The sequence below is a fragment of the Trachurus trachurus genome (genome assembly GCF_905171665.1).
Source record: "Trachurus trachurus genome assembly, chromosome: 7".
NCBI lineage: Eukaryota > Metazoa > Chordata > Actinopteri > Carangiformes > Carangidae > Trachurus > Trachurus trachurus.
The window spans coordinates 33,591,635-33,617,376 of NC_139901.1; the positions used below are offsets into that span (position 1 = coordinate 33,591,635).

Consider the following 25,742-nt stretch of genomic DNA (forward strand, 5'->3'; position numbering starts at 1 on the left):
CAAACATCTACCTTTACACTGTATGGAGCTTTAACACAAACATCTACCTTTATACTGTATGGAGCTTTAACACAAACATCTACCTTTATACTGTATGGAGCTTTAACACAAACATCTACCTTTATACTGTATGGAGCTTTAAAGGGATAGTTCACCCAAAATTCAAATTTCTCAAATTTCTGCATCCAAAAAGACACACCAAAAACCATCCAAATACCTCCGTCCAAATCTCGCGAGATTTGCACAATTTCTCATGTTGGGGCTTCAATACCAGAGGGACATTACAGACGAGCACTAAGGAAGTATTTGGATGTTTTTTGGTGTGTCTTCTTGGACGAAGAAAAGTGAGCTCCGTTCTCAACCGTCATATGGACATGCAGTGCTGCACGGAGAGCCGCTGTAACTCAGAGAAGCCACGGAGGACTCTGAAACTTCTCCCAGCCCTTAGTCCACATGAGGACTACTTGAACTATCACAAACATCTACCTTTATACTGTATGGAGCTTTAACACAAACATGGTTGTTGTTATGTTCACCTCCATCTCTACAGACTCTGCGGTCACCAAGCTGCTGGGGATCGACACCATGTTCTTCAGTCGAGCTTCTGCTTTGGGCTCGGCCTTGGCTGCTGGTTTGGCAGCAGCAGCAGCAGCAGCAGCAGGTCTGGGCTCCGCTGGTCTCGGTGCAGCTGCAGGTTCTGGTCTGGGAGCCGGTTTCGGGGACGGAGCCGGGCTGGGCTGTCGTCTCGGGGTCGGCGCCGGTCTCGTCTCGGTCTTGCTGGACGGCCGGCTCGCCTCCCGGGACTCGACCCTGTTCTCGTGGGCCGACGGCGCTCGGTCGGGTCTGAGCTCTGCAGGTCTGGGCTCTGCAGGTCTGGGCTCTGCAGGTCTGGGCTCGGGCGTCACGGCTTTGGGCGCTCTGAGGTTGGGCCGCCGTGGTGCTTCTTCTTCTTTTTCTTCTTCATCTGCATTTTAATTTCATTTATTAGTTTATTTGCAATGGGACTCTACATATTCATGAACATACAAAACATACAATACATCACACAATGGTCGTAATGAACAAGAGAGGTGAGATATTAAAGTGCATTTATCTGACAAAAGTGCTATTTGAGATTCACTAAAGTGCATCATCAGGCTGTATCTGTCATAAAATGATAGTTTTAAAGTGCCTATTGTTGTAAATTAAATAAAAAGAAAGAAGAAAATAAAAAAACAGAGCTGTTTTTTTTACTGAACCATGTTTTTAGGTGTTTCTTAAATCAATGGTTCTCAAAGTGAGGTCGGGGGACCCCAAGGGGTCCTTGAGAGGGTCCAAGGCGTTCCCCACTTTTTCTAGAAATGTTACGACTTTTTTCTAAATTTTTTTAGATTTTTGTATTATTATTATTTTTATTTATTTATTTAATTTAACCAGTTTCTTCAAGAATTTTTTAAAAAACTTTTTTTGAGAAATTGAACACTTTTTTCTGGAATTGTTTTTGAGATTTTTTTCTTTTTTTCTTTTTAGAAATCTTACCACTTCTTTCTAGAATAAAAAAAAAACAACTTTTTTGTTGTTGTTGAATTCTTACCACATTTTTCTAGAAATGTTTAAACGTTTTTGGAGAAATTGTACACTTTTTTCCATAAATTTCTCTACAATATTTCCACAAATTCACGCCATTGTCCCTAATTTGAATGTATAGAGCTCCGGGAGCTGACGTCACGCTGACGTCACGCAGCCCCGAAACTGACAGCGACGCCATTTTGGCAGGAATCAGCAGATTTTCGTGGCGTAGATACAGGTAGTGCAGCAGATTAGTGAGACAATCGTTCACTTTGGTATAAAAGCATGAAATTTGGCAGAGATACTCTCTAAGGGTCACTTTTTGAGACAAAGATGTTGGCCACGCAAAAATTAAAAATGGCGGCCATTTTTTCAAGATGTTCTGTATTTAGTCTAGTAGGAAGAGGGGGTATCATGTATCCCCTGAAAATATACTTCAAAACAGTGTTTCTACATTGGAAAAAATGTGTAGAAAATGATGAGCTATGTTAAAAAGTTGTCAGAATGTCCCATGTATCATTTTTATGCAAATTAGTGCCGCCATTATCGAAAAAACCTAATTTCACTATATCTCAGCCAATACTGCAGATAAGTGAACAAATAAGGTGTCTAGACCCATGTTTTGAGGGTCAGAGGTCATAATAAAACTATTCATAAAGTGATCACATGTTGGTGGCATGCCAGTAAGCAAACCTACCAATTACAAGACGCCAATATTGGAGATACCAAATAAGGTGTCTAGACAGAGGTTGTTGTGTGTTTAACCAAGGTTTATTTGGATCAAAGATCATAATAGAACTCTTGTTGATGTGACCACTCTTCTCTTTCCCATGCCAGATAAACAGTCAAGTAAATGGTTCTCCACTATGCATCACTCATCATTGTTTTCACTGAAATCATCAGAGTTAAACTCATCCTCTCCTTCCTCTTTCTCCTCCTCTTCCTGTTCATGCTCTCCAGTGTCATGGGGATCAACCAGTGAAGTTGGTAGGATAGGACCACAGGACCACACCGGTTTCAACACTCCTTCATCAGTCTTCATCCATCCCTGCCCCTCATCGTAGGGTTTTGGTTTTTCCAGAATAGGTTCATCAGCTCGCTTGTACAAGGCGACACGGTAGTTCACACGTCGGGCATGTGGCTTCAGAGCAGAGTGGCATGGAGGAAGGCGAGCCAGGTCAACCTTAGACTTGCAAGTGAGTTTCTTGTCCTCCCCTACCATGTTGCGTAGCAACTTGGCACGGACAACATCCACTGAAGACTCACAACTCTGTCCAGACATCAGACAGGTGAATTGCTCCAACTGCCTCAGCATCTCAGGCTTGACACTCTAGCAGTCACTGAGTTGTCTGAATATGTGAAACCTGGGATTCTTCTTCAAGGGCCCCACCTTCCTTCTCCCTTTGATGGCACTGGTACAGTCTTCTCCACTGAACACATAGAACCCAAGAAGAGTGGTGCGGTGGTCTTCTCCTAGGGATTCTGCAATACTACTACTGCCTGGCTTCCGGTGCACCTGTCCCCATTGATGTTGAGATGGACGTGTTACAGTACGAGCAGAAGCTGTGGGCAAGGCTGCTAAAGCTGACTTCATCAGACCCCTACAGTGTGAAGATCCAGGAAGCTTCTTTAACCCAACACCAACAACTTCTCAACATCTCTGAGCTTGCAGAATCCCTGGGAGAAGACTACCGCGCCACTCTTCTTGAGTTCTATGTGTTCAGTGGAGAAGACTGTACCAGTGCCATCAAAGGGAGATGGAAGGTGGGGCCCTTGAAGAAGAATCCCAGGTTTCACGTATTCAGTCAACTCAGTGACTGCTAGAGTGTAAAGCCTGAGATGCTGAGGCAGTTGGAGCAAGCTGATGAACCGATTCTGGAAAAACCAAAACCCTATGATGAGGGGCAGGGATGGATGAAGACTGATGAAGGAGTGTTGAAACCGGTGTGGTCCTGTGGTCCTATCCTACCAATTTCACTGGTTGATCCCCATGACACTGGAGAGCATGAACAGGAAGAGGAGGAGAAAGAGGAAGGAGAGGATGAGTTTAACTTTGAAGATTTCAGTGAAAACGATGATGAGTGATGCATAGTGGAGAACCATTTACTTGACTGTTTATCTGGCATGGGAAAGAGAAGAGTGGTCACATCAACAAGAGTTCTATTATGATGTTTGATCCAAATAAACCTTGGTTAAACACACAACAACCTCTGTCTAGACACCTTATTTGGTATCTCCAATATTGGCGTCTTGTAATTGGTAAAAGGGTTAGGTTTGCTTAATAGCATGGCACCAACATGTGATCACTTTATGAATAGTTTTATTATGATCTCTGACCCTCAAAACATGGGTCTAGACACCTTATTTGTTCAGATATCTGCAGTATTGGCTGAGATATAGTGAAATTAGGTTTTTTCGATAATGGCGGCACTAATTTGCATAAAAATGATACATAGGACATTCTGACAACTTTTTAACATAGCTCATCGTTTTCTACACATTTTTTCCAATGTAGAAACACTGTTTTGAAGTATATTTTCAGGGGATACATGATACCCCCCTCTTCCTACTAGACTAAATACAGAACATCTTGAAAAAATGGCCGCCATTTAAAATTTTTGCGGCCAACATCTTTTTTCCCAAAAAGTGACCCTTAGAGAGTATCTGTGCCAAATTTCATGCTTTTATACCAAAGTGAACGATTCTCTTGAAATATGCAATTAATCTGCTGCACTAAGGGGAGAGCCGGGTGCGGAACGAGAGTAACAAAGCGATTTTCTCCGAGCCCATACAAGTTTCACATGTATAACTTTGTCAGCATGTAGTATGACCTAACAGAACTGCTGAACATATTGAGGATATGTCTTACTTTGACCGAGTTACGTTCAAGAACCAGCTGTTTTCAGTGACAGAAAAAATTCACTCCGGCGTAATTTTTTCGATCGATCAGCTGTGTTTACCGTTTCAGGTGTCATAGTTATGATGGCTAGACGGATAAATTAGTCCTCAAACACCCTAAAGCTTGACGTGTCAGGGTTTTTCAGTATAGAAGCAACTAGGTTCGCGGCGGCGGCGGGGGCGGCGGGGGGGGGAATATCGCTACATTTTTATTTTTTTAGGGGGCAGCACTTTGTTAAGGCGGCCGCCTTAACAGGAAAGCGCTGCGGGAAACGCTGATTTCGATAGATCATATTGTGTAGGTATGTGAATTGCTGTCCATGAGGAAGCTATCCAAAGCTTATCCACCACTTTCCAGAGAACAACGCTGGGTGTCGCCATGACACGTATTCATTACATTTTAGATTAACGTTAGCTGGGCTAACCATTAGTTGTTAGCCGTTAGCAGTGTCTCAATAAACGGCCCATGAAAAAAATATTTTTTCCAGCGGATATCTTTGTTACAACATGACTGAGCTAACTGGAGTAGTTTCATGTCGTGTCCGACAACGGGAGGGTTTTGACAGCTGACGTCCTGATGCTAGTTTGCTGCTGCTGTTAGCTGTCAGCAGCAGCAAAGCTAACAACTACGATAACCATGACTAGTTGCAGAGGCGTGCACACAGAAGTGGTGGTGTTTGTTCGGTAATTCGTTTTCTAGACTTAACAAACATCAGATTAGTCAGGGCGGTTTTGGCAGCCCGGAGCCCCCACATTTGGTACCTACACCGGTGGCCAACGCTACCAGTTAGCCGCTCGCTAGAATAGAGAGCCTAAGCGGAAGCAGGAAGTAACGGCCACCATGGGACCTCAACTCTGAAAAAGTCTCCATACAAATGAACGGGAGTCCAAGTTTTATTTCGTGATCCGATTGAATTGCGCCATGAGAAAAAAATATGTCCTCTACCTGTTTAAAACATCACGTTTCATCCCGAGAAATCAGCAGTTTGTTGTAAAACTATTGTAGAATAAAATTCAGAAGAATCTGTAACCAGAAAGACTACAGGTCGTGTGGTGACGTCACACACCAAACCGTGTCAGTTGGTGACGTATTTTTTGTGGGACACAGATCTGTAGTCCGTGGAGCGGTCTTTACACTAAATACATTCATCTGTTGCCGTTTTATGATAAACTGCTGATTTCTCTAAATGAAACGTGATGTTTTAAACAGGTAGAGGACTTTTTTTTATCTCATGGCGCAATTCAATCGGATCACAAAATAAATCTCGGAGTCCCGTTCACTTGCATGGAGAGTTTTTCAGAGTTGAGCTCCCATGGCGACGTTACTTCCTGCTTCCGCTTAGGCTCTCTATGCTACTACGGGGTGAAACGGAAGTTGAAAACCGATTTCCGTTGTGGTGTGACGCAATGGATCATGGGAAAATAAAGTGGTGGATAGAAGTTGTTGTACTTTCTCTTATGACCAGCGGTAGTGACTGTGTCCCATGTTGAGTGACCATAAATTGATAAAACCTTCTGTGCAAATCAACTCTAACTTACCTGCAGAGATGAGGCTGTTCCTTAGAGGGGGGGCAGCAGCAGCAGCAGCCGGAGCCACGTCTGCAGCTTTTCCCTCGGAGTCAAATTTCTGCAGGGCCTTGATCTCCAGGTCGGAGCCCTGCTCGTTCTTGTTGCTGTGGCGACTGGGGGTCCGGGAGGGGCCACGGCTGCTTCCTCCTCCTCCTGCTTCAGGGGCAGCTGAGGGGGTGGTGGGGCGGCTGCTGGACTTACTGCCCCCCTTGCTGCCCCCTCTGCTGCCTGTCCGGTCCTCGGTCCAGCCGCCCGGCCCCAGCAGGTGGGGGTCTTTGCTGGGGGAGGGGGTGCGGCCCGGCGAGCAGCCCGGCATCAGGCCGTCCAGCTCGTTGATGAAGGGGCTGTCGGGCGGCGTGGGCAGCGGCTCCTCCTCCGCCAGCAGCGGCTCGTGCATCACGATGTCGGTGTTCTCGCTGCCGTCCAGAACCTCCTGCAGAGCGCGCTTCTTCAGGTACTCAGGACCTGGGGAGGAGGGCAATAGTGGAGAGTGGGGTAAGATGAGCCAGTGGGTAAGTTGACCCACCCCTTGTTTCTAGGAAACTATAGGAAAAAGTTAGCATGTGACCAAATATTTGGGAGGCAGGCATCATTTCATGGAGTCTGTGAAGATTAGAACCACGTGAGTAAAGTGGTTTTACATTTATGACCAAAAAAATCATTTTTCACTCTCGAGAGTGAATTTTGTCGATCATAAGTTTCATGAGAATTGTGTTTAGACCAAAAGAGATGATTGCAAATGTGTTTTATACCTGGGTTGTGGTATCTATGAGCTACAACATGAGGTAGTAAACCTAGCATGAAACTGCACCATTTTAGCTGTGAGAGCAATAAACCCAAGCTAAGGTAGCTGTGGGGTAAGTTGAGCCACCTATCCTATACACTTAATGAATGTATTTTGGCTGTATATGTCCAAATGATTAAATCAAGATTCGGTATGTTTGTGATTACAGTAAGTATGTTCCTATAAACAGGAAAAGTTGTTTATAGTGAGGCCAAACTTTACTTTCAAAGAAAGATCTCTGGGATTCTTCCCAAGATGCCACGTAATCACAAAACTCCCCAAATCTCAGTGAGTTGGTGGCTCAGCAGGAAGTCCCTGCAGTTTGTGTTCACCTGTAACCTGGGCGGGTGAAATATTAAGTAAAGGGGGAGGTAGGAGATGGATGGAAGAAAAGTAGGGGGGGTTGATCAATTTACCTCACTCCTCTGGTCAACTTACCTCATTCATGGGGTAAATTGAGTCACAAGACCACTTTCTTTGAACATGCTATATTTTAAAAACAGTTATATTTACACTCATTCTGTTAATTTGTAGGGATGCAAAACATCCTGAAATATATGCAGATGTGTTAGTTAGGAACAAAACTATAATTGTCTTGATGTAGTGATCCTGAATACAAAAAGTGGCTCAACTTACCCCACTCTCCCCTACTGATGATTAGGGCTGGGAATCTTTTACTATCTCACGATTCGATTCAATTCAGATTTTTGGGGCTACGATTCGATTCAAAACGATTTGATTCCTAATGATTTCTGCTTCAGTCTGTCGGTGTGCAAAGGATCCTCATGATCTACTCCAATCTTACGGTGTATATTTTAGGACATCCTCAGGTGTCAGGCTTCAGCCTCAGACTTTAGATGAAAAGGCATAAAGTCTCAGGAAAACCTCCATCAGGTCTCCACTAAACAGCCTCAGAAAAAAGGCGTCAGACCAAAAAGTTATATCATTTATATTTAACTCACATGTTTAAATTTAACCCAGGTTTAAAGTTGTGTTTAACTGAGGGCACGTCGGTTTGAGTGACAGCTGGGTGAGTCTGTGTCTGCACTGCAAAAACTCAAGTCAAAATTTAATTTCTAGTCAAAACAAATCTCATTCTACTTAAAATAAGACTCATCAGCTTGTTTTTAGACACTTTTTACTTCTTTCAAGCAGATTTTCACTTGAAATAAGTAGAAAAATCTGATAGTGGAGCAAGTTTTTCTTTCTTATTACAAACACAAAAAACTTGCTTTCACTGGCAGATTTTTCTACTTATTTCAAGTGAAAATTAGTTTGAAACAAGTGAAAATGATCTAAAAACAAGTTAATTTTTAGGTGATGAGTCTTATTTTAAGTGGAAAGAGTTTAGTTTTGACTAGAAATGAGACATTTTGACAAGAAATAAGACAAATATTCTTTGAGTTTTTGCAGTGTACGTCTTTGTCCCGCGTCTGTAGATCCAGTCTGTGCAGGATGTTCACTGTGTGTGTGTGTGTGTGTGTGTGTGTGTGTGTGTGTGTGTGTGTGTGTGTGTGTGTGTGTGTGTGTGTGTGTGTGTGTGTGTGTGTGTGTGTGTGTGTGTGTGTGTGTGTGTGTGTGTGTGTGTGTGAACCCTGTGCTCTGCAGCAGCTGTGTTGGTGTGTGAATGTGTGAGTGTGAGTTACTGGACTCTCAATGAAACTGATCCGATCCTTCGACCCAAAGACACGATGATGCTGTTTATAGACGGTAAATGTGACGACCCTGGTCCAAGATCCATATGAACCAGAACCAGAACCGGAACCAGAACCAGAACCAGAACCAGAACCAGAACCAGAACCAGAACTCTCTGTCCGACTCATTAGGCTGTTTCTCTTTTTCGTTAGCACTTCTTGTCTTTGTTTTCATCTGATATCCACAGATACATCTGTCACATCACCATAGCTGGTAATTTTTTATTTTTTGTAACTGAGAATTACCATCGTTGGTATTACATCTGCCACTGTGGCCACTTTCATGTTTTATCTTTATTATTACTTTATTTATTATTATCAATACTATGAATAATCATGCTGCTATGAGCACTTTGCACTTTGTCCTCTACACATACAGTTACTGTACTGATACTGTATGTGTCCACCACACATACAGTATATGACAATCAACATCTTGCTGCTACAAGCACTTTGCACTTTGCTTATACCATTCCCTTGTCAATCTGTGTCTGTTTATGCCTCATCTTTGTATAGTAGCTTGTATTCTGTGTATTTTATTACTTTTATGTTATGTGTAGGGACTACAGATGGAAATTAGCCGGGAGTTAAATCTGGTGCAACCATCTTTTCATTTTTTTCCCTTTAAATGATTAATGTAATTGCACATTGTCCCTTATTAAACTAATAAACTAAACTAAACTAGAACCAGGACCAGGACCAGGACCAGAACCAGAACCAGGACCAGAACCAGGACCAGGACCAGAACCAGAACCAGAACCAGGACCAGAACCAGGACCAGAACCAGGACCAGGACCAGAACCAGGACCAGGACCAGGACCAGAACCAGAACCAGGACCAGAACCAGGACCAGAACCAGAACCAGGACCAGAACCAGGACCAGGACCAGGACCAGAACCAGAACCAGGACCAGAACCAGGACCAGAACCAGAACCAGGACCAGGACCAGAACCAGGACCAGGACCAGGACCAGGACCAGAACCAGGACCAGGACCAGAACCAGAACCAGAACCAGGACCAGGACCAGGACCAGACTCAGACTCACCGGGCTGGTAGAAGGTCGGCGACAGCTCCTTGGCGACCAGTCTGGCGATGCTGGACTCGCCGTTGGAGGCGTGAGCCGCCTGCTCGGCGCCGTCGGCCTTCGCCTTCGAATGGGACGTCCTGCACACACACACACACACACACACACACACACACACACACACACACACACACACACACACACACACACACACACACACACACACACACACACACACACACACACACACACACACACACACATCAGTGCTGTGGGAACGATCCTGGTCACGTGACCCATCAGTTATTATTATGGGTTATTATTAGAGCAGGTGTCGTCTTCTGTTGTTCAGACAGAAATAAATACATGATTGAATGTTTTTACTGTTGTTGTACAGTTAACAACAACAACAACAACAACAACAACAACAACACAACAGACACACAACAGAGTCAGAACAACGTCTGGAAAGATCCACCTGTAGTTACACTCACAAGAGTCACATCTTTACACTTTACAATATTTCATGTCAGTCTGGTGAACGGCTGTAGTGATGAATAATAATGAAACATTGTTCATAATAAGTATCCTACAGATCTTTTTAATCAGATTGGTTATAATGCTGATGTTCACCACTACAGTACCAGAGCTTCAACTCAAGGTCTACTTGCATTACCACGACCAAGAACTAATTCAATGAAAAGCACTGTTGTATATAGAGGCATTTCGTTATGGAATACTCTTCATTTAAATATTAGGACCATTCCCAGTAAAAAAGCATTTAAGAAACATGTAAAGTCACTTTTTAGACTTAAGAGTTAATCTTTCATGTTATCATTTTGAGAACTTTCACTTTCTTTCCCTTTTTCCTTTCTTTTTATTGTAACTGGATCTGTGTATTATTATTTTATTTTGTACTTTTGAAAAGGACCCCAGGAAGACTAGCCTGGCGTTTGTTCGTCGGCTAATGGGGATCCTCAATAAACAATAAACAATAAACAATAAACAATAAACAATAAACCTCATCATGGTGCAAAAGGAAAAGTCAAATTATCAACAGAAACCGTAACGTTTAATATGAAATATTCTATAAATATTGATATTTTACAGATGTTAATCGCATCAATAAAATGTATATTTGACCTGTCTTAACTTTAAAAATAAATAATGCAACTTTACTATAAACAGTGAATGGATATGCAGTTTATATGTTGATTTTCTGAAAATGTATTTTCCCTTTTCATGAATTTGTTGTATGAAGCTTTAATACAAACATTTAATGCAGTAATATAAATAAATAACACATTATATAATAGTTCAGGAGAGAGAATATTAGATTTTTTTTTACATTAATCAGTAGAGTTACGCATTTTTAAAACTAAACAAATATATTATGGAGTCTGAGGAGATTTGTCACATTTCCTTTCACATGCACTTAGTCATGTGATCAGGTGTAAACATAAGAATATTGATGCGGTAAACCAGTAAAGTTTAACATCTGGAAACCATCAATATTTTGACTAAATGTCATGATAATCAGATCAATAATCCCTGAACAAAACGTACATTTGACCCGTCTGAAAGCATAAATAATGTAACTTATATGGATATGCAGTATATGTGTTTATTTATTGAATATTCAGTTTTTCCTTCACATGAATTAGTTGTTAGTTACGGTACAAAGTTACTGTGGATATGTGAATGCTGATCTCTGTGATAAAAGTCTAAACTGTGAGAACCTGAAGCGGTTTGTTGCTCTGAAGCTGCTGAGACATTGGACTCTGTCTCTGATGTGTGTCCCACGTTAGCGGCTCAGAGAATTACTGATTGTGATTACTCTGTGGATACTTCACATTCTGTAACTTTAGCCTGAGCTGCTTTTAGCCTCCTGGTTCACTGGTTCACTGCACCGACCTCGCTGCCTCTGCAACAACCACAGTAGTAACAGAGTAGTAGAGAGGCTCTGAGGCTCTGAGGTCCTTCTATATGAGCTGCACCTGTCTGTCCTCACCTGTCCTCACCTGTCCTCACCTGTCCTCTCAAACTGAATCTTCTAAAAGTTGAAGAGTTATAAGAACAACATATGGTTTTCAGTTACAACAGGAACAATTGCTTTGCTTTACATTCCATACATTATGCATTATGCTAAAAGCTGCAGAGGACAGCTACTAGAGACACAGGTATATTGTTTATTCATTCATTTATTTATTCATGTATCTATTTATTTACTTCAGAGAAGTTCACTGCACCATTGGCTCCTGTGTTTGCTGCTTTCTCTTTCTCTGGTTCATGTCACTGACAGAGTGAATTGATGAATTATGTGTTGTCCTGTCTTTGTGTTTGTTTTTGCAACCTAATGGGCTCTTTGCACAGCTCCACTACTTCCTGAACTTAATGCTGCTCCTTCATTTCCTGTCTTACATTATTGGACAACCTGATTAATCCAGGTGTGTGACCATTGTGACTCCTCAGACACACCTGGATTAATCAGTTTGTCCAATGATGTAAGACGGGAAATAAAGGAGCAGCATTAAGTTCCGGAAGTAGTGGAGCTGTGCAAAGAGCCCATTGCCCAATTTGGGATGAAATGTTAAAAAGTTATTCTAAGTCTAACTTCTAAGTTCTGAGCACATCTGAGTTTCTGACCTGAACTTTGACTTTAAAGGTATAACATGTGTGAATTCCCCCCATCTAGCGGTGCGGTTGCATATCGGAACGTATTCTTGATGTTGCATTCACGTGAAATCGGGCAGACGTCAGACAGACAACAGACGCTAGATGTATTTATGAAAGCAATATTTGATTTTTGCTAATAAAAAGCAAAATAAGTTACACACTGGGGCTTTAAACTCTACACTGCAGTTGCTCATTTGAACATCACATCATCCCTACAAAACAGAGGGAAAACTCCAGGAAGTGAAAATCTCATTCATAAAATCAGTGCTGCTAAGATGTGTGTATGAAAATTAAGTATTTTAATATCATATCTGAGAGGAGGTGAAGCTGTTCAGTTAGTCAAAGACACAGATGTTTAGTCTCTTCATTCACTCCCACTGAGCGTCGTCTAAGCTCAGCTCCATAAATGAGCAGAAACCTCAGAGATGAGCTACAACCATCTGATTTAACCCTTCAACAACCAGTCACATCGTCCACAGTGTTACAATGGCACACAACCACATATCAACTACATTAAATTGTTAATAATAATAATAATAATAATAATAATAATAATAATATTATAATATTATATATTATTATTATTATTATTATTATTATTATGCAATATAATAATAATACTCCTCCTTGAACCGCCACCTTACCGTGGTGGAGGGGTTTCAGTACCCGAATGATCCTAGGAGCTATGTTGTCCGGGGCTTAATGCCCCTGGTAGGGTCTCCCAAGGCAAACAGGTCCTAGGTGACGGGCCAGACAAAGAGCGGTTCAAAGCCCCTTATGAAAAAAGTAACAGCAAGGACGTGTACGTCGCCCGGACTGGCGTTACCGGGGCCCCACCCTGGAGCCAGGCCTGGGGTCGGGGCTCGCAGGCGAGCGTCTGGTGGCCGGGTCTTGGCCCACGGGACCCGGCCGGGCGCAGCCCGAACGAGCGACGTGGGCCCGCCCTCCCGTAGGCCCACCACCCGCGGGAGGGTACATAAGGGGCAGGTGCCGTGTGATATGGGTGGCAGCCGTGGGCGGGGGCCCCGGCGACCCAATCCCCGGATGACGACTCTGGCTTTAGGGACATGGAATGTCACCTCGCTGGGGGGGAAAGAGCCTGAGCTTGTGCGGGAGGCTGAGAGGTATCGACTAGAGATAGTCGGGCTCACCTCCACGCACAGCCTGGGCTCTGGAACCCAACTCCTTGAGAGGGGTTGGACTCTCTTCCACTCTGGAGTTGCCCATGGTGAGAGGCGGCGAGCTGGTGTGGGCTTGCTCATAGCTCCCCAGCTCAGCCGCCATGTGTTGGAGTTCTCCCCGCATAACGAGAGGGTCGCTTCCCTGCGCCTACGGGTCGGGGATAGGTCTCTCACTGTCGTTTCGGCCTACGGGCCAAACGGCAGTGCAGAGTACCCGACCTTCCTGGAGGCCCTGGGAGGGGTGCTGGAAAGTGCCCCAACTGGGGACTCCATCGTTCTGTTGGGAGACTTCAACGCTCACGTGGGCAGCGACAGTGTTACCTGGAGAGGTGTGATTGGGAGGAACGGCCTCCCCGATCTGAACCCGAGCGGTGTTATGTTATTGGACTTCTGTGCTAGCCACAGTCTGTCCATAACAAACACCATGTTCGAGCATAAGGGTGTCCATCAGTGCACGTGGCACCAGGACACCCTAGGACGGAGGTCAATGATCGACTTTGTAGTCGTGTCATCTGACCTCCGGCCGTATGTCTTGGACACTCGGGTGAAGAGAGGGGCTGAGCTGTCAACTGATCACCACCTGGTGGTGAGTTGGATCCGCTGGCAGGGGAGGAAGCTGGTCAGACCTGGAAGACCCAAGCGTATCGTGAGGGTCTGCTGGGAACGTCTGGCAGAATCCCCTGTCAGGGAGGTCTTCAACTCCCACCTCCGGGAGAGCTTTGACCAGATTCCGAGGGAGGCCGGAGACATTGAGTCCGAATGGACCATGTTCTCCACTTCCATTGTTGACGCGGCCATCCGGAGTTGCGGCCGTAAGGTCTCCGGCGCCTGTCGCGGCGGCAATCCCCGAACCCGGTGGTGGAGCCCGGAAGTAAGGGATGCCGTCAAGCTGAAGAAGGAGTCCTACCGAGCCTGGCTAGCTTGGGGGACCCCCGAGGCAGCTGACGGGTACCGGCAGGCCAAGCGGACGGCGGCCCGGGCGGTCGCGGAAGCAAAAACTCGGGTCTGGGAAAAGTTCGGGGAGGCCATGGAGGAGGACTACCGGTCGGCCTCGAGGAAATTCTGGCAAACCATCCGGCGCCTCAGGAGGGGGAAGCAGTGCTCCGCCAACACTGTTTACAGTGGAGGAGGGGAGCTGTTGACCTCGACTGGGGATATCGTCGGGCGGTGGAAGGAATACTTCGAGGATCTCCTCAATCCCACTGACACGTCTTCCATCGAGGAAGCAGAGGCTGGGGACTCAGAGGTCGATTCATTCATCACCCAAGCTGAAGTCACTGAGGTAGTCAGGAAGCTCCTCAGTGGCAAGGCACCGGGGGTGGATGAGATCCGCCCTGAGTACCTCAAGTCTCTGGATGTTGCGGGGCTGTCGTGGCTGACACGCCTCTGCAGCATCGCGTGGCAGTCGGGGACAGTGCCTCTGGACTGGCAGACCGGGGTGGTGGTCCCTCTCTTCAAAAAGGGGGACCGGAGGGTGTGTTCCAACTACCGGGGGATCACACTCCTCAGCCTCCCGGGGAAAGTCTATTCCAGGGTGCTGGAGAGGAGAATTCGGCCGATAGTCGAACCTCGGATTCAGGAGGAACAATGCGGTTTTCGCCCTGGCCGTGGAACGCTGGACCAGCTCTACACCCTCCGCAGGGTGCTCGAGGGCGCATGGGAGTTTGCCCAACCAGTCCACATGTGTTTTGTGGATCTGGAGAAGGCTTTCGACCGTGTCCCACGTGGCATCCTGTGGGAGGTGCTCCGAGAGTATGGGGGCTGAGGGCTGAGGGCTGTACGGTCCCTGTATGACCGGAGCAGGAGCTTGGTTCGCATGGCCGGCAGTAAGTCAGACCTGTTCCCGGTGCGTGTTGGACTCCGGCAGGGCTGCCCTTTGTCACCGGTTCTGTTCATTATCTTTATGGACAGAATTTCTAGGCGCAGCCAAGTGCCGGAGGGGGTACGGTTCGGGAGCCACTTGATCTCATCTCTGCTTTTTGCGGATGATGTGGTCTTGTTGGCTCCCTCGAGCCAGGACCTTCAGCATGCACTGGAGCGGTTTGCAGCCGAGTGTGAAGCAGCTGGGATGAGAATCAGCACCTCTAAGTCCGAGGCCATGGTTCTCGACCGGAAAAAGGTGGCTTGCACCCTCCAGGTCGGGGGAGAGTTCCTGCCTCAGGTGGAGGAGTTTAAGTATCTCGGGGTCTTGTTCACGAGTGAGGGGAGAACGGAACGCGAGATTGACAGGCGGATCGGTGCGGCGGCCGCAGTAATGCGGTCATTGTATCGGTCCGTCGTGGTGAAGAAGGAGCTGAGCCGAAAGGCAAAGCTCTCGATTTACCGGTCGATCTACGTTCCCACCCTCACCTATGGTCATGAACTCTGGGTCATGACCGAAAGGACAGGATCCCGGATACAAGCGGCCGAAATGAGTTTCCTCCGCAGGGTGGCGGGGCGCTCCCTTAGAGATAGGGTGAGGAGCTCTGCCACCCGGGAGGAGCTCGGAGTAGAGCCGCTGCTCCTCCACATCGAGAGGAGTCAGCTGAGGTGGCTCGGGCACCTGTATAGGATGCCCCCTGGACGCCTCCCTCGTGAGGTGTTCCGGGCATGTCCCACCGGGAGGAGGCCCCGAGGAAGACCCAGGACACGCTGGGGTGACTACGTCACTCGGCTGGCCTGGGAACGCCTTGGGGTCCCCCCGGAAGAGCTGGAGGAAGTGTCCGGGGAGAGGGAAGTCTGGGGATCCCTGCTCCGACTGCTGCCCCCGCGACCCGGACTCGGATAAGCGGCGGACAATGGATGGATGGATGGATGGATAATAATAATAATAATAATAATAATAATAATAATAATAATAATAATAATAATAATCAATATGAGCTCTGGGTTTCTGAGCGATCCAATCAAAACAGAGTAGATTTCAGAGTAAAACAATCAGAGAAACATAATCCTGCAAAGTCGTTGTTGGATGGTGGGTCCAGGTGGTGAGGGGGCGGGGCTTAGTTGTGACATCACAAAGTGACAGGAAGTCCTGATGGCTGGTTTTAAGGCTCAGGGCCCTAGTTTGTTGGCGCAGCGCAGGTGGCGCAAGGTAGCGCAGCCGGTCTAATGCAAGTTTCGACCAGCGCAGCCTAGCGCAAAGTCAGATTGGGAGATTTGTAGATTGCGCTGTGCTGAGATAGGCGTGGCCGCGCAGCAGGGGGAGGCGTCACAGATTCAGCTTGGTGCAGTGGAAGTTTTGTGCGAAAATGTCTCGCCGAGGTTGCGCTGAAAGCTCGCCACCTCCAACCAGGTCTAGTCTCAGCGCAGGGCGGAGCGCAGCAGGTGCAGTGGAAGTTTGGCTGACTGACCTGCAGTGCACACACGTCACCAAGACCTCACAGGCAGATCTCCACAGTTTCAGACACATTTCAATGCAATAAATATCCACAATAACCACTATTTAATGCAACTAATGGAATCAACACGTGAATTTATATCTATATAGATTGTCCCGTCACATCTGACGTCAGATCAAAGCAGAGATCAAAGGCTGTGGCACGCGTAATGGAAACTCCACCTGAATTAACACAGCAGGGACGAACTGGCACTGAAAAGCAGCTGTGGATGTCCCAAGCAGGACTGAGGGTGGATGACTGCATGTCGCTGCTGTGTTGAGATACCACTCTGCCCTTGTGATGATCCACTTTATTTATTCATTTATTTACTTATTAATTCATTAAGAGAGAGAGAGAGAGAGAGGAGGACAGATAGAGAGAGAGAGAGAGAGGAGGACAGAGAGAGAGAGAGAGAGAGAGAGAGAGAGAGAGAGAGCGTCCTTTACGCGGATTTCATCCGTTACGCATGGTGTTTGTTTATGTTGTGATTACACCTCTCATCATCTTGCACAGGGTTTGAATAAATGTGAGTTTCTTTATTAGTTTATTAGTTGTTGTTTCTTTCATTGGGCAGGGGTTCTCAGTGTATCAGATCAAACCTGATTAAGGATATTTGTATTAGTAAACTCATTGTTGGTCACTCTGAGCTCGGACCTCCGGGGAAACAGCTGTTTCCTCCGGGGAGAGGTTCGGCCTCTGGCATCGCTGTTTCCTCCGTCCATGTCCAAGTATAAAATGACAAACTTGCAGCGCGCATCGCCCTCCGCGCAGTTAAAGGTGAGGAGAGGAGCTCATTTGATTGGTGAAGATCTGACTCGGCTGTGTCAAACCCACTCCACGCCTTTCTCTCCTCCTCCTGTCTCCCTCCCGCCCTCTCTCCTCCCTCTTTGCCGTTTGCGCCGGTGGGAGGGACGAGGGGCGGGTTTACGCTGGTCTAAGTCTGACTGCGCGGCCCACCAATCTTGCGAAATGGACCTGGACCACACCCCGTTGACTCGGCGAAGCTGCGCTGAGGTTAGACTTCGCGCGGTCTACGAGACTAGGGCCCTCAGTTTCTGAATCCAGGCTGTGTGCATTTCTCTGATACTTTCACAGTATTAATATAGAACCTAGAGCTGCTTTATAATCACACTACACATGGACATCTACCTTTATACTGTATGGAGCCTTAACACAAACATCTACCTTTATACTGTATGGAGCTTTAACACAAACATCTACCTTTATACTGTATGGAGCTTTAATACAAACATCTACCTTTATACTGTATGACCTTTAACACAAACATCTACCTTTATACTGTATGGAGCTTTAATACAAACATCTACCTTTATACTGTATGGAGCTTTAATACAAACATCTACCTTTATACTGTATGGAGCTTTAACACAAACATATACCTTTATACTGTATGGAGCTTTAACACAAACATCTACCTTTATACTGTATGGAGCTTTGTGTAAACATTAAATATTGATTAAAAGCACCTGTAGATTTCTTTACACGCATTATAATTCGACTCCGTGTGTAAACTGTATAAATGCAGAGCGTCTCTGAGTCTCTGTAGCTGCTGCTGCTGCTCTTCACTGTTTCTCTGCAACCAAACGTGACATTTGACACTGTGACCTAAATACTCGTGATGCCTTCAGGGTCCTTCAGGAGACAGGAGACTCAGGAGAAACCACCTGCAGCACATAACGGCTCTCCGGTCTCTCCGGTCTCTCTGTCCTCTCTGTCCTCTCTCTGCAGGACAGACTCCTCTAACTAACGTCTGTTCTGTGTCTGGTCTGGAGCTGCTGATGCTCTGTCACTCAGGCATGTGAGAGACTGATTTAGCCTCTATAAAAAGACGATTGAATGTTTCGTGCTGTAATTGAATCACACACACACACACACACACATACACACACACACACACATATACATTAAGTGCTAATTGCAGCCTCATTATTTGCAGCATTGGTGGGAGGTCACGTCACAAACAGCTTCACACACACGTCTCATCAGCAGCAGCTTCACTTATATACTATATATTATACTCTTTTGATAGGCTACTTCTACTTTTACTCTGTTTAGGATTGTTGTTCTAATCAAGTGTCGTTCTAGTAGATGTCCAGACTTTAAAAATAATGTTTAAAGCAAAGAACAGGACAGAGGAGAACAGATTAAAGCTTCATTTTAAACATACTGGACATTTGCAAGGCTAACGTTAAACAAACAAATGTTTTTTTCTGTTGCAGGTGTAAAACTCTGGCATTCATACTGTAAAGCAAGGAACTGAAAAGTTGTACAAGAATAATGTCAGTTTAAAGGGATAGTTCAACATTTAGTCAAACTAGCCCATTGCCATAATCCCTATAGTCATAGCAGTAGGTTCGTTACCTAGAGGGAAATTCATGCAAAACCACTGATGCACGTTGCCTTCAGGGACAGTTTTTCATCAAGCAGTCTCTGTATTTCCCTCTAAAACAACTCTGTGTGGTAACGTTGTGTTATTATCTCATAGCGTGGTGAATGTGCAGCTCACAACTTGTCCACCAGAGCGTTGTGGAGTTGTTGGATTGTGTATTTGATGAGTTTGATGAGGGAAACCAAGAAATCCCATAATGAGCCTCGGTAGCGTAGCTCTGAGCAGCTCACGGCTCTGCTCCGCCGTTCTAAAAACAGCTTGCACCGACAATTAAAGGTAACAAACCTACTGCTATGACTATAGGGATTATGGCAATGGGCCAATTTGACAAAATGTTGAACTATCCCTTTAATGCTTGGTATCTAAGCTATAAAGTATAACTATAGAAAGGGGCAGGTATCATCATTTTTCTTCATTGTTCTTCTTTCCATTTGAATTATGTTGTGTAATCATGTAATGTATAAAAACCATGAATGGAATAAACAGAAATGAAACTGAACTATCTGAACTGTTCTGTTCTGTTTCCTCCTCTCTGGTGTTTTCTCTCTGTGAATCAGTGACTGAACTCTTCTACAGATGTTCGTCCAGCTGCAGCAGCGACAAGTGTGTGACACGCAGACGCACAACTGAAGCTGTTGGTGTGTTACATTTATACACCCTAACTAACCCTTTATCCCCACCAGGCCGCTCACTGACCGGCTGAGGAGCCGTGTCATATTTATATCTGAGCTGGAACCATCTGACACCGGTGCTGACGCAAGACGGACCCCGATCTCTGTGTGTGTGTGTGTGTGTGTTCACAGTGTGTGTTCACAGTGTGTGTTCACAGTGTGTTCAGTGTGTGTGTGTGCGTGTTCACAGTGTGTGTGTGTGTGTGTGTGTGTGTGTGTGTTCGGAGGCGACGCAGCAGCTGAAGCTACAGGAGGAAGAGGACTCGCTCTGATCCGCTAAAACTGGAAAAGAGACGAACAGAGGGAAAAGTCCAACAATGTGTGTGTGTGTGTGTGTGTGTGTGTGTGTGTGTGTGTGTGTGTGTGTGTGTGTGTGTGTGTGTGTGTGTGTGTGTGTGTGAGGCTCTGACAGGGCAGAGGGGGAGAGGGGGGAGGAGGATAATCAGCTGTTGCATTCCCCTGTGATTGTGATACAGCAGAGTGAGTGTGTCCATATTTAGTCAGGGTTCCTCTGTGACCACGGGGTGTGTGTCTCTCTCTGTGTGTGTGTGTGTGTGTGTGTGTGTGTGTGTGTGTGTCTGTGTGTCTGTGTGCGTCAATTACACCCCGAGCTGCCACACTGGTTCCTCCTCCTCGTCCAGTTCACGCTGCACAACAACGTCCACACACACTCAGTCTGTCTCTCTGTATGTGTGTGTGTGTGTGTGGAAACACCGGACAGGTCTGACCTCACACACACATACACACACACACACACACACACACACACACACACACACACACACAGAGACACACACAGAGACACACACACAGGTTGCACGCACACACAGGTTGTATTTTTACCCCCGGCTGAGCTCTGCCAGGAACAGATGTGTCATGTCTCCTCTGCTTAGATAACAACTCAGTGTAATATTCAGTAGCTGCTGCAGGTCAGAGGTCACACACACACACACACACACACACACACACACACACACACACACACACACACACACACACACTGCACTAAAAGAAAATATAGTATATTATCTAAAAAATATGATCATTAACACTGATGCATCTGTGTGCTTGCAGCATCTTTAGTTTAAACTTCTATTTACACAGTTTCAGTCCAGTGGAGTTTAGCTCCTTCAAAATAAAGCTCACAGGGTCACAGGACTAAATAAATAATAAAAAAGATTCTGATGAACTCATTTTTGAACTTTTTTCAATAAATAATAATAATAATAATAATAGTAAAGCATATTGAGTTGCCTTGGTATGAAATGCACTATATAATGAAAGATGCCTTGCCTTGCCTAATAATACAGATAATATATCTACTTTTAAGAACTGTTTTACATCATTTTAGCTGCTAATGTTTGACTCAGTGTTGTGTTTGTGGGTCGATGTCAACTGGTGTAAAAATCTGACTTCATACAGGAAAATAAATCTGGAATCAAATGTGGAATAAATGTTAATTCGCTTTCACAATGCAACATTATGTTTCTTGACAAATTTGGCACAACTCTTCACATTATTTAGAGGAAAAGTTTTTTTTTGTGTGTAAAAGTCCTGCTCAGTGTTTTTAATATAGTAACACAGCAAATAATCTATTTCAATTAAATGTTTTCAGAAGGAAATATATTGTTTGTATGAGTTCACTTAAATCCACTGTAGGTGGATCAGATATTTAATATTGATCATTCTTTTGTGGTCAAACCATTTGACATTTTCAGGGACATTCAGTCGGACTTTGGTTGTACTTTTCGTATTCATGTCATTTGAACCATTTTTAAGTTTTAAGTAAGCGATCCGGTCGTTTTGGCTAATGCTGCGTTCCAGGCAGGCTTTTGAAACCGTAAATTACGGCTTCAAGTCACGACTTACGACTTTGTAGCGTTCCAGGCAACCCACTCGTGTTTTTCCGACCTGTTTTACCTGTGAAAGTCACTATAACGGCCACTCGTAACTTCTGACCCGTGAACTCGTACCAGATCGAACTGGTACCACTTCACAGGTCGGAAAAACACAAGTTACGAGTTGCCTTGAACGCACCATAACGTCTTGTCAGCCGATGGAGTTAGCAGCCCCCGCCCTCGTCATGGATCTATTGGTCCTCGTCCCTACGTCACCACATTCAGGCGCATCCCTTGGCTGCACACACAGAGAGGACTGCCCCTTTATGCCGTTCTCTCTCCTCATTGGATAAAACTTGTAGGATACGAGAAAAGTTTTCTCCTGGGCTCAGAGCAGAGCAGAGTGACTAACAGACCCGTGTTTCAGACCAAACACTCTATAGAAGTGATTGCTGTCGGAAGATACAACTATTTAAGACTTAGATTACGTAACACAAAAATATCGCTTACTTCTGCTTTAAGTTTAAGTTTAAGTTTATGACAACAATAAACTTAAACTTAAACTTAAAAATGGTTCAAATGACATGAATACGAAAAGTACATTTGAACAAATCTGATGCTTTTAAAACTATTTCTTTTTACTCTTATCTGTCACTAGATGTCTCTAATGGATAAATAAAATGAGCTTTTCTGTGGTTTAATATATAAAATGCATCGTGTTTTATAAAGACAGACAGAATTTGACGTGTAAGACTGAAATCTGACATTGAACCTTTGACTCTGTTGTACTTTGGTGTCGTGTGTTTTATACTCAGGAGTTTGTATCAAGATGTATGTTTGGACCGGCGTGTCCCTGAACGCCTCCTGTATGTAAATACTGGTGTGTGTGTGTGTGTGTGTGTGTGTGTGAGAGTGACACAGTGAACAGCAGCACATTGGTCTCATCACTGTGCTTCTCCTCACAGCTCAGTGTTTAGGTTTCAGTCTGCAGGACGACGTCTGTGCTTCATCACGACTCAGAGCTGTAAACACTGAACTCAGGTCAGAAAACACCAGCACCTTGTACGGTCACAGACACAAGAAGGATCTATCTATCTATCTATCTATCTATCTATCTATCTATCTATCTATCTATCTATCTATCTATCTATCTATCTATCTATCTATCTATCTATCTATCTATCTATCTATCTATCTATCTATCTATCTATCTATCTATCTATCTATCTATCTATCTATCTATCCTAAGTTTTACATGTCAAGAAAAATCCAGATTTCAACAGCTATGCAATGTTGAGAAACAGGATAAAAATGTTTATATGTAAATATCCAAAGATGTTGTCAGAGACAGACCCATGACTCTGTTTAAAGGGATAGTTCAACATTTTGTCAAACTGGCCCATTGCCATAATCCCTATAGTCATAGCAGTAGATTCGTTACCTTTAATTGTCGGTGCAAGCTGTTTTTAGAACGGCGGAGCAGAGCCGTGAGCTGCTCAGAGCTAGGCAAGGCAATTTTATTTGTATAGCCCATTTTTACAAACAGTTTGTCTCAAAGGGCTTTACATGGCATCATAACAACATCCTCTGTCCTTAGACCCTCACATCCACTGAGGAAAAACTCCATAGAAAACCCTTTTACAGTAACAGGGAAAAATCTGAGAAACCTCAGGGTGAGAGACAGAGGAGGGATCCCTCACCCAGGATGGACAGACGTGCAATAGATGGTGTTACAGACATGGGACATGGGATTTCTTGGTTTCCCTCATCAAACTCATCAAACACACAATCCAACAACTCCACAACGCTCTGGTGGACAAGTTGTGAGCTGCACATTCACCACGCTATGAGATAATAACACAACGTTACCACACAGAGTTGTTTTAGAGGGAAATACAGAGACTGATGATGAAAAACTGTCCCTGAAGGCAACGTGCATCAGCGGTTTTGCATGAATTTACCTCTAAAACAACTCTGTGTGGTAACGTTGTGTTATTATCTCATAGCGTGGTGAATGTGCAGCTCACAACTTGTCCACCAGAGCGTTGTGGAGTTGTTGGATTGTGTATTTGATGAGTTTGATGAGGGAAACCAAGAAATCCCATAATGAGCCTCCTCTGTAGCGTAGCTCTGAGCAGCTCACGGTTCTGCTCCGCCGTTCTAAAAACAGCTTGCACCGACAATCAAAGGTAACGAACCTACTGGTTGCCAGCATGTTGAACTATCCCTTTAAAGCTGCTGTGGTCTCACCTGGACGCGGCGATCTCGGCCTTCTGCTTCCCGATGGCGGCGGCCCGCTGCGCCCCCTCCACCGCCCGCTCCACCTTCTGCTTGATCTTGGTTCCCTTCAGCTGGATGACCCTCTTCTTCACGGCCTTCACCAGCATGTTGTTCAGGTACTTGCCCTCCTCTTTGCCCCCCTCGGCGAAGGTGGTGCAGCCGTAGCCGTGGCGCTGGTTGTTCAGCCACTCGCCCTCGTACTTCAGCCCGCTGGAGCGCTCGCTGATGCCGTAGCCGGAGCGCTTGTCGTTCTTCCACTCGCCCATGTAGACCTCGGTGGTGGTGGCGTCGATGTCGGCCTCGACCGGGGGGAAGTCCTCGGCGCCGGCCAGGCTCTCGTCGCCGCCGAGGCTGATGGTGGAGTTGGTGTCGCTGGCGTTGGAGCTGAGCGCCGACTCGGTGCGCAGGAAGCTGATCTTGCTCTTCTGGCTGGACAGCGAGGTGCTGGACTCGGACTTCTTCAGCTTCCCCAGCAGCGAGCCGCGGCGGAACAGACCCTTCTTCTTGGGCTTCACCGCGTCCGGGTCCACCTGCAGCGTGAGAGACGATGGGACCATATGAACATTTCATGTGATGATGATTATTGTGGCCAAAATAGTTGCGATTGACGATATTATCGCGATAGTAAAGAGGTCGGGTTGTCAACGTCTTGTTTGTCTTTCCAGTCATCAGACTTACAGGGTTAGTTCAACATTTTGTCAAATTGGCCCATTGCCATAATCCCTATAGTCATAGCAGTAGGTTTGTTACCTTTAATTGTCGGTGCAAGCTATTTTTAGAACGGCGGAGCAGAGCCGTGAGCTGCTCAGAGCTACGCTACGGAGGCTCATTATGGGATTTCTTGGTTTCCCTCATCAAACTCATCAAACACAAAATCCCAAAACTCCAAAACGCTTTCGTGGACAAAGTTGTGACCTGCACATTCACCACGCTATGAGATAATAACGGAACGTTACAAAACAGAGCCGTTTTTCGAGGCAAATACAGAGACTGATGATGAAAAACTGTCCCTGAAGGCAACGTGCATCAGTGGTTTTGCATGAATTTCCCTCTAAAACAACTCTGTCTGGTAACGTTGTGTTATTATTTCAAAGGAGGTTAAATCGAAAGCAACTGGACTTAGTTAGTGTAGTGTGGAGACCCAGGTGTGAACGCCCCCCCCAGAGGTTAAACACCAGATAGTTGGACCAGTCCCAGCCTGGTCAGATGCTACATGAACTGATGAAGCCTCTTGGATGAAGGTGAAACGTCTTCCTAGACAAATAACTAAGTCCAGTTGCTTTCGATTTAACCTCCTTTGAAATACTATGACCTGGGCAAATGAGAATATGCACCGGCTCGTTGTGTTATTATCTCATAGCGTGGTGAATGTGCAGCTCACAACTTGTCCACCAGAGCGTTGTGGAGTTGTTGGATTGTGTATTTGATGAGTTTGATGAGGGAAACCAAGAAATCCCATAATGAGCCTCCGTAGCGTAGCTCTGAGCAGCTCACGGCTCTGCTCCGCCATTCTAAAAATAGCTTGCACCGACAATTAAAGGTAACGAACCTACTGCTATGGCAATGGGCCAATTTGACTAAATGTTGAACTGTCCCTTTAACCCTTTTAGAAGCGGGGTAACAGTTACAGCCTCTGCCATGACTGAATTAAAAGCTTTAGGGCTTTTAATTTGATAGAAACAGGAAGTCGTGACTCTCCCTCACTGTCGCTGGCTTTCTTTCTTTTTTTCTGCTACTTTCCAAGGATAAACATGTCTGGGTGAGCGACAGAGGAGGGATTCGCCTGGCCGTAACATTAGCTGTGATTTTG

At 45.4% G+C, this 25,742-nt stretch overlaps 1 protein-coding gene across 2 annotated transcripts in view; it reads right to left on the bottom strand.

Annotated features, from left to right (window-relative positions):
* Positions 1–25,742, bottom strand: part of jph2 (junctophilin 2) — a 40,007-nt gene that overhangs the window by 5,569 nt on the left and 8,696 nt on the right. The window contains exons 3-6 of one of the 2 annotated variants that reach the window (XM_083975291.1): positions 23,903–24,462; positions 9,539–9,657; positions 5,986–6,480; positions 537–964 (exon numbers count right to left, since the gene is read on the bottom strand). In XM_083975291.1, coding sequence (XP_083831417.1) covers positions 537–964; positions 5,986–6,480; positions 9,539–9,657; positions 23,903–24,462 — 1,602 coding nt within the window. The remainder of the gene's footprint in view (positions 1–536; positions 965–5,985; positions 6,481–9,538; positions 9,658–23,902; positions 24,463–25,742) is intronic. The other variant, XM_083975292.1, reaches the window with a different exon arrangement.